The 9,602-nt window shown below is 46.3% G+C and overlaps 1 protein-coding gene across 1 annotated transcript in view; it reads left to right on the top strand.

The window, feature by feature from the left end:
- The window catches only part of METRNL (meteorin, glial cell differentiation regulator-like), a gene marked incomplete at its 5' end in the record, with an annotated part of 18,751 nt that extends 10,184 nt beyond the window's left edge, over positions 1-8,567 (top strand). The window contains 2 exons of the mRNA XM_010138967.1: positions 6,845-6,904; positions 7,614-8,567. Coding sequence (XP_010137269.1) covers positions 6,845-6,904; positions 7,614-7,930 — 377 coding nt within the window. The remainder of the gene's footprint in view (positions 1-6,844; positions 6,905-7,613) is intronic.
- Positions 8,568-9,602: the final 1,035 nt, after the last annotated feature.

The following is a 9,602-nucleotide window of genomic DNA, read 5'->3' as shown; positions in this document are numbered from 1 at the left end:
CCCCCCCCCCCCTTTTTTTTAAACAAATGGCTGTTTGTGTTTCTAGCTGACCTTTCAGCTCATTCGTTAGAATGGGTGCTGCATCTTGGAACAGCGAAAAGGCATTGACTCTGCAATCCCAGTGGATCCTTACGTGCTCTGTAGCTGCTGAGCCAAGTTTCATTTTGAAAGCTGCTGCAAATGGAGCTTGCCTAGTACCAAATCTCTTCCTCACACTGTTTATGTAAATAGTCTTCTTTGGTACTTAAGGGCTTTAATACCCTCTTGGAAGTAATTTCTGTGGAAAGATAAATTTCTAGTTTATGGTCTCATGGTCTCTTAATGTTCCTCAGAACCCAAAGGTCATCACATCTCTAATGGTGAGGTTTATTGTAGGCTTTTTTTATTCTCTCTTTGCAGGAAGGAAGTGGTATTAACCCAATTCTCTTGGCACGATCCATGCCACAGCATATGAAAGTCTGCATTTTGTTAAACTTATTTGCAGGTTTAAATTGTTCTTGGCCATTGTCTGTATTTTCCAAGATACTTCTGGAAACTTGTACATGTGCAAGTTGAGCTGAATGTTAGAAACAAGCTATGGCAAGGAACTGGAGCTGATGGTTTCTTTTCTGAAGAGGTAAAGTCACCAATATCTCTGCTTCGCTTAAAGAAGTCAGGGTAGAATGTCTACTGGAGCATCATGATTTTGGTCCAGCTGCTGAATCACCGTCTTGTCCTGTACCAGATCTTGGCTGTGTTTTGGCTGTAGGAGAAGGAAGTCTCTGTGTTTTGTGCCTTTGCTCCTGATCCTTGTTCTGAGCTGTCTTTTCTGCTCAGCACAGGAGCTCAGACCAACTTTCTAGCAAATATGTGGATGAATTCTGCCTTCCGAAGAGCACTAAACTTTCTCAGTATGTTATTTATAGCATTAACCTTTTATTCATCCAAAAAGCACAATCCGTTTGGATCCATGTCCAAGGCTTGTTGAGTCAAGGGGCTGGGAGCAGCACAAGCCAAGCTCTCGTGTTTGCTCCCTGACTTGGCGTTTTCCTACTGAACACGCTGGGAAAAGTGCAGTGCTTGCAGAAAGCCCTGTAATCCTATCCCATCCAAAGGCAGGAAAACCTTGTAAAACAAAAGAGTGATGAGAGAGCTCCTCTGTGTGTTGTGACTGGGTGTCACTAACTTCCCGCCCAGCTGCAGAGATGCTCTGTGTCATCTGGCTGCGTTTTCGCTCCCTGCGTGGCTGCAGGTACGAGGTGAAGCGCAGGTGTGCTGGGCGCAGCTCTGCTGGCCTGAGCCCCCAGCTCGCGGGTTCACTGTAGATTTGAGGTGTGCTGGCGGGCAGATGCATCGATGTTCTTTAGATGGTGTTTTGGTGTGGGAGTTGTGAATGTTTTGAGGTCGAATGTTGTTTTGACCTGCTCAGGAAGAGCTTTTTGAGGCAGTAAGGAAAGTTAAAGGTCCATCTAGAAAATAGATGACGAGTGAAAGGCTGGTAAACCAGAGTGGTTGTCAATTCTTGTCCACCTCCACTGCACAGTAGCAGGTCTTTTTGTTTGTGATATGAGCTGGGAGAGGCTTGTTTCAAGTCAGAGGTGTTGCCTTTTCAGAGAGGAGGCCGAAGCAAACTTAGGAAGAAGTAATTACGAGGATTTATTCTACTTTTTAATTAGTTAAAGCAGGATCAGGGCAACATTATTTTTTTTCCTTGCTCTTAAACTCCTGTCTTCCGGATAAATCACTGATCCAGTGATCAGTTGAGACATTTCTGCTTAGCACTCAGAAAAATGACTGAGAAATGCACCATCATTGGAGAAACCGCATCTCTATTTTTAAAATCTGCTCTCGGAAGTCTGTGCTCTGTGTTTCCAGGAAGGAGACTCATCCTATGATGTCCTTTCCAGTATGGTTGCAATTACAGAGCTGCCAGCAAGAATTCAAAGGGTGTGGGTGGTTTTTTTTGTTTGTATGAACTAATGCTGATGTCAAGCTGAGAGCTTTCATCCGGGAGATGGGTCTGCTGTGGTCCCACGCTATATGGCTTGAGGTGCCACAGTGCAGACTGGCTTAGCTTAAATCAACCTCATCTGCGACAAGACCCGTTTGAATGTCTTCTGCTGAGCACGTGAGGCTACTTGGTTTAATAAAGAGGTTTAAACCTAGAACTAACAGAAAGTAATGCTCCAACCCTGCCTGGGCCTCCTCGGTAGCTTTGATACATGGAAGGTCTGATTGCTCTTCAAAGGGTTATTCAGAAATACTAAGGTGTGGGTGGTGTGTGCCACGGAAACTGGAAGTGCAGATAAACCCGCTCTGTGTTTCCCTCCCCCACCATCCACACCTCTACCACACCGCACGCGTATACAGGCTTCTTAATAAAACCAAAGGGTATTCCTCGGTAAAGCGGTTTTCTGCAATTACTTTGTGTTAAACATTTTCACTTCTGCTTAAAGGGCGTCTCTCTTCCTGTGCGTACTGCCGGAGCAGTGATGTATGTTCAGCAGAGCCTACTCGGAGGTGTAGGCTGGATGGAGAAGGTCTTCTGAGCTCAGTGAGTGGACCTTTGGTGTGTGTAGAGAGCTGCAGCCTGGTTCATCGAGTCTTCTTCACAGCTGTGAGGTTGGAGAGCACATAGAGAAAATTCAGGACAGAGAGGAGACGTCTTACCTATGGGTTGGAAGCTGGTTTTGGGTAGGGTGAGGTCAGTCAGACCCGTGGGTGCCTGTTGCAATACAAATGTTGCAAAAGAAGATCAGGCCCATTCAAGTGGTTTCTGTGGCTCCTGCAACCAAAGCCAGCACGTCTCACTTCGACTGTGTCCTGCAGGGAGCAGTCATCCTAAACCGTGACGACAGCCCTTCAAATAACCCCCATCTCCTGTATTCCGAGGATAGAAGGTTTGTGTGCAATTGTTGCAAACCGAAGGAGGAAGGACTGGAGTTGTGTGTGTGTGCTGAGAGAGGATGGCAACACCTACCCGCAGCTCTTGAGGCAGCGGAGGCTCATGCTAAACTGCAGCACTAAAGGTGCGCTTAAATCGCCCGCAGTATTGGAGGAGATCCTTTCTGGACACCTCAACTCCCTGGTGCTGGCTGAGCTGGGGACCTTCTGGAGCTCATGGCATCTCCTCAGGGCACGTCCCTCTCTCTTCCTGAGCATTTCCGCCTCCCTGCGGAGAGGACCAGCAATGTGTTTGACAAAGCTGTTGGCCAACAAGTGCAGTCTATTGTTAGTATCGCCACGTCCTCCTCGGTAACATCAGGTTCAGAGGGCAAATCGCTCAAAGCAGCTGGGACATGACTGCTGGCTTGTGAGGAATGATGTAATTACATCTCCCTCTGCGGGGAGGTGAATAAAAAGGCCTTTGGAGGCACTGGACTGGGGGGGTGGAGGGAGAGGGCTGCCTCAGGTTACTTCAGGTCAGGATACTGTCAAAATCCATCAAAGGCATTCCCAGGAGGGTCGGCAGCCGACGTGCACAATGCAGGCTTTATGCCACCGGCGGTGGAGTTGAGTTATAGGCATCTGGGCTTTAGAGGGCTTCAATAAAACGCTGCTTTTCTCTTTTTTTTTTTTTTTTTTCCCCCTTCCCCTGCTGCTGTAGGTGGAGTTGAGTTATAGGCATCTGGGCTTTAGAGGGCTTCAATAAAACCCTGCTTTTCTCTCTTTTTTTTTTTTTTTCACCCTTCCCCTGCTGCTGTATGAATTAAGGCTCTTTGGCTTATCGAGTTTAAAGGAATTAGAGCAGCTGACGTTGATATTGTTGTTGCAAGTTCATAGACTTGCTTTTGGATGTGAGAACGTGGGCAGCCCTCGAGACATCCCCAGGGAGCCAGGCGCCCGGCAGACACAGCCGTCTTCTTCAGTACCCAGGCCCGCTTCCCCAGAAAACGAACGTCTTCACCCGCTGTGTATGAGTGAAGCGCTTTTTTTGGTTTTCCCTTTTAGTTGTAAGGATGCTTCCAGTTTTAGCCTGAGGTGTGTGTGTGTTGTGTTGTGTTGACGGACTGTTGGAGGAAAACACCTGCTGCCCGATGCCGGAGTGAATGAGCGCTGAACTGCAGCTAAGATCACTAACTTGCAGCATACACACACTGATTCCTTAATGGCTGTGATGCAGAAGGAAGTGGAGGCATTGCCTCCTCCTGAGGATTTTGTTTCTTTTAGGAGACTGTGCAGGAACGGCTTTGGTTGTAGCGAGAGAATGTTATTTGCTTTTTAATGGTCCATTTACCTCGGCAGTAATCCTTCACGACTCGCTTTCCATCTGTGCTTGCATACCTTGTTTTTGCCACTTGCAAGATGTATCTGATACTCTGTGAATGCAGATGTGGGAGTTGTTCCACAGGAGAGGATTTCTGTTCTTTGTACGGCTGGTATTGCAGTGATGGGTGGTGGTAAATGGTTGTTAAATATGCTTGCAGCCACCAAGCTGCTGTGAGTCAGCGTGGATCTGAAGTAGGTTTTAAGTAATGATGTAGTGTGAGCAGTGCTGAGCACTTTTAATTTGCTTTTGCTTTTAAAAAGGATGCAGGATTTTGCCTAGAGTCCACAATTAAAATAATTTGATTCCATGTATACGTGGAGATTTGTTCATTTTATTTATTATAGTGTCATTCTATTTAAATGGAAGGAACCACTTTTAAAGCATTTTGGTTTTCATCTTTAATGCTCTTGTTTGTGTTGCACTCCTTTTGAGAACCAAAACAGCTTAGTCACTTTGGTTTTTTCAATTTTCTGACGGGGCTGGATGAACTACAGAGATGTCTGTTCTAAACCAAGACTGTTTTCACTCAGACTTGAAAAGGTCGAGATGCCTTTTTATTATTAGATCATTGCAGAACAAAGTCTCTGAAATCCAGTGTCTTGAAATTCAGCTGGGGATTTTGAGGACGTCCATCAGCTGTTTTAGAGCTACTGACCATGTGAAAATGCTGCAGGATTGTGCAGGTTTGCGGGTTCCCTCCATTGGTTGATCTAACTCAGGTCCTGATAGGGGCAGAGGGAGGTTGGAGACGAAGGGCGTTTGCCCTGGATGAGTTTGGTAAGTGCCCTGAATGGAACAGCTCCATAGCGGGATGTTCTCTGACTAATGTCATTTTCTCTGTCAGATGGTGCTTAGATGTTTTTGGTTTATCCACCAATCAAAATCTCCCAAGTCTAAAAATTAACAAATCTTTAGATGGATTTATTATAGTACTCCAATTATGTCCAGGCTTTGGCTGTCTCTGTATTTCTCATTATATTAAACAGTTTCCAAACTTGCCAAAAAAAGAGAGCTGAAATGTTATGAGGGGGAAAGAAGGGTGGTAAAGGCTGACTTGTTTCTAAAAGCCCTGCAAGCATTCAGACTCGACAAATAGAAATGCCTGATTGATCCAAATGCTTTAGCAAACCTATTTTGCCTATTCCTTGTCTTGTTATAGAGCTTTTTAACCTTCTTGAATTATTCCTTCAAATACCCCTGCCCAGAAATGTGCATTTTACATTCTCTTTAATCCTATTAAACAGCGTGTTACACTGTGTATTAATCATCTGACTGGAGCAAATCTGGTGGATTTGGTTCAATAATCCTTCTTTGTGGATCACTGCCTTTCTGGGACCTTGGAAGAAATAAGAGATTTGCCGTGTCCTACGTTAAAAATGGCTTGTGCCGTCTAACAGGGGAGGGCTACTAGCCGAGTGTCGTAGGCACCAGCTATGCGTTGTTTAGACTAGTTTAAATCTACTTCTTAGCGCAATGGATAAACTTCTCCAGGAAGCAGGCGGCGGTGAGAGGAAGGGTGTGACTATTTGGGAATCTGGTAGCTAAGTGTTTTCAGATGCTGAGGTTCAAAAACTATATTTTTTTGAGGGTGGGGAAAAGTGGGGTAGCTTCAGCCTGGGGTTTGATCATGGGCTGCATGATGAAATAAGCTGTAGCTCTAATGCTTCACCTCGTCTCCAGCGTGAGCCCTGCTTTGCTGTAGTCTTTGCCTGTACTAATCCAGGCAGAGCAGCACACATGGTGGGTTTTCATTTTTCTGACTGATGTGTAAGCGCCTCTTCAGGACGTGGGCTCTGATCCTTGGGCCACCAGTGGACAGACTTAATTAACATCGCGGGGCAGGGCAGACCCTGATAGTAAGCAAATTCCTGAACTCAACAGGGTATTGTAGAAACATCTGTACGGCAACTACAGTACCTTCGCCTCAGAAATAGCTGGCTGAGTACAAAGAGGAGCCACATTCTTGCATTGATTAGATTAGTGCAGATATCCAAATGTTTCCAGCAGTACAGGAAATGGTCTTTGTGCTGCTTGAGCTCTAACAGATACTGCTCGAGTTTCCGCTTTGCCTCGACGCCCTCAAACACATGCGCTGGGGTTTTTTTCCTCCCCTCTTTGCCTCCCCCACTCTGTAACCTCCTGGATCTTTGATGTGGTGCTAGATGGAATGGCTTGTGAAATGGCCCAACAACACTTGGTAGAAATTGTAAGAAAGAAGCTTTGCCATCAGTGTTTAAGAGGCACATGATCTTCAAAGCCTTCTGGAGAGCTTTGAATTTACAGCAGAGCACGCTGCAAACGCACCCAGCATCAAAACATATTTTGCATAAGCACAGCGAGCGTGTGGGGTGTTTGCTGGATAATGTGTCTCAGCAGGAGCGTTAAAGAGATCCATATTCCTGCTTGAGTACAAAAATCTCGCGGGGGCTAGGGTTAGCCTCCATTTCTTAGAGCGTTATTGATGCCTGACAGGTCTCTGGACCACTTGCCCCCGCATCTCGTGTGTGTGTCTGGCGCATGTTTGATTGATTTAACTACTGGTTTATTTATTTACTATTGTCTAGTCCTTTGCTGATTCTGACCCTTTCTCTGCAGCTCCCTGCCGACCATGCAGTGACACAGAGGTCCTCTTGGCTGTCTGCACTAGTGATTTTGGTGAGTTGTTACTTCCCCCCTCCCTTCTCCGCCCGCTGGTTCGGTTGAATGTGACATCCATAAGCACTGATGGGCACCTACTTAGGCTTGGCAGCTCCCACCAGCAGTAGATGAGGTCTAAAGGGGCTGTGTGCATGGGAGGGGGAGAAAGACGTGGTGCAGGGGACCCCAAAACCACTTGCCTGGCTGGCACTTCCCTCGGTGGACAAAGAATGACCCAGCAACCACAATGGAAGTAGAAGTTCAAAGATTTGGGTGCACCTAGGAGGGGCCTTTACTTGCTGCCATGAAATGGACCATTGACTTAAGAGCAAAAGTTTCAATAATTCCCTGTGCTTCCCTTTTTAAAGGGGAATTTAATATTAGCTGGTATCTGTAATTGGTGAAGAACAGAAAGTATGTTGTCAGGGAGCATCAACATGTGTCTTGTTAGAACTCTTTATCGTGACTGCTGCTATTCTTCTGATGGAATTATTTGTGTTTCAATTTACTATGTTGGTGTCCTTGGCTGGACAGTTTACAAACATAAATATGTGCTGGAGGTTACTGATACAAACCTGGCTCTGAAACGAACAAAGGTCCAAAACTGGGGCTGTCGTTGTGACTTCAGTTCCCCTTGAACTGCCTGGCTGCACGGGGCTGCGTTTGCACCTGGTTCTTCCAGAGGGGTTTTGGGTAACTCTTCCCGACGTCCTTTTTCTGTTTCCAGTGATCAGAGGCTCCATTCAAGACGTAACGAACCAGGCAGAAGAGCAAGAATCCGTAATTCACGTCGGTGTCAACAAACTGTACAGGCAGAAGAGCAAAGTCTTTCAGCTCACGGGCGAGAGCGGGAACTGGCGAGGACAAATAAAGACCCTGCTGGAGTGTGGGGTGAAACCAGGAGACGGAGACTTCCTGTTCACGGGACGCATGCACTTTGGGGAGGCCAGGTTAGGCTGCGCCCCTCGTTTTAAAGACTTCCAAAGGATGTACAAAGAGGCAAAAGACAAAGGGCTAAATCCGTGTGAAATTGGCCCAGATTGAAACCCCCTGTTTGGCTGAAGATCGCTTTTAGCGGTTGGCCGGGAATATTTCCTGGCCGCGTTGAAAACTCTGAACAAAACCGGTAACTGAGAGCATGGACAGATCTGGAGTGCAGGCTGAGACCCCGCAGCACCCGTCTGCAGCCTGCGGTGCTGTTAGGCTGGTGGGAGCGACAGGTACGAGCTCAGAAGGCTGCCAAGCAAGCAAGGCTGGATTTTTAACCAATCTTGTCCTTACGAATTAAGTTATTATATTTTTTTAGTGACTTCCTTAGGAAAAGACAAAGAAAACTCCCATGTCTTAATAAAAAACCCAAATGAAAGCCAACATGCCTTTGTATCTTTTTAATACTAATTTTTAAAAATGTCTTAAGCTGATGTAGCATTTGGTATGGTCTATTCTGTATAAATGGCCGAGAATGTGATAGAGCACGGTAAAACATCTTAACATTGATGCTTTGTAAAAAGCTTGGTGTACAATTCAAAGTTGTTTCTTATGACAGAAATTTATGGAGCCAAACTCTTGTGTGTGTGTTCTTTTTTTTTTATTTGAAAGAATGTACAATCGCTGCCTGCAATTTTCTGCCCAGGCTGGCAAATTCTTTCCATTCCAGAGAAATAAAGGTCCCTGGATCTGACACATGCTGTTCAAAATCTTTATTTTTTACTTCTCTGTAAGGCCGATCTCGACTAGTCCAGATGTGCTCATAGATCACTTCTGGGCTGCTCGCTTATTTTGTGGCTTCTCTGAGCAGAAACAGAGTTCCTGTGAGGCACTGGGAACCGCAGGGTTTTTCAAAAGGGAAGCGGGAGCTATTTTTGGAGATGTATAGGCACGTGTTCTGGCACAGCTCAAGGTGTTCTTCTCTCTGATACCTATGGGGTTATTTTGGGAATGGCTCCAATGAGCAGGCCGCCCCTTCGTGTTTAGCTTGATGCCTTTAACTGTGCTGGCTCGTAGCTTGGCGTGAGACGGGCATTTGTGCCTGCCCGCGAATCCCGGGGGACAGGACCAGGCCACCTTGTGAAAAATACAATAATAAGGGTGGCCCAACCCGGTGTCCCGTGGGAGGAACAGGAGCTCGCCCCCCTTGTTCAGTCCCGTCGTTCCCCATAACCCGCAATGCATCACTTTAGTGGTACCTTCACAAGGATTTTTAACCTCTTGCCCGTGTTCATTCTTCCGCACTTTCTACTGCCCTAACTTCTTTAAATAAAAAGTTTCCTCTTAGTGTCTCTTTTTGCCTCATCCCGCCTATCTCCTTCGTGTGATTGCTCTTTCTGAGGCTCAGGGTTGGCATCTGGAGTGACTCGGAGGATGGTCTTCTTGTGTGGATGGAGGAGGTTCTAAGATGGATGCAACAGAGATGTCCCACAAGACTTATTGGGGGTAAAAAAACCACAGGGTTGTACCAAAATATTGGCCTGAAGTGGGACCAAAATCTCTCTGAAACTATTTCTGTAGATTTCTCTCAGCAAGATTCTTTCTGTGAGCCCGTTGGAGAAGGACAGGTTCTTTTAGCTGTGCCGAGATGATCCTAAGAGGCTCTGGGAGACTGTGAGTACTTCTGCAAAGACCTCTAAACCCCATTTAGCACCTGGCTGTCTGCTGCTTCGACCCCGGCTGCCTTCCAGCCTCCTGTTAGCAAAGCACCAAAGCCAGCATCCCCTTC

This window comes from Buceros rhinoceros, unplaced genomic scaffold (assembly GCF_000710305.1).
Source record: "Buceros rhinoceros silvestris isolate BGI_N320 unplaced genomic scaffold, ASM71030v1 scaffold17776, whole genome shotgun sequence".
In the NCBI taxonomy this organism is placed as follows: Eukaryota; Metazoa; Chordata; class Aves; order Bucerotiformes; family Bucerotidae; genus Buceros; species Buceros rhinoceros.
Note: the sequence above shows the minus strand (reverse complement) of the source record. Positions and strands in the feature narration are given on the sequence as shown.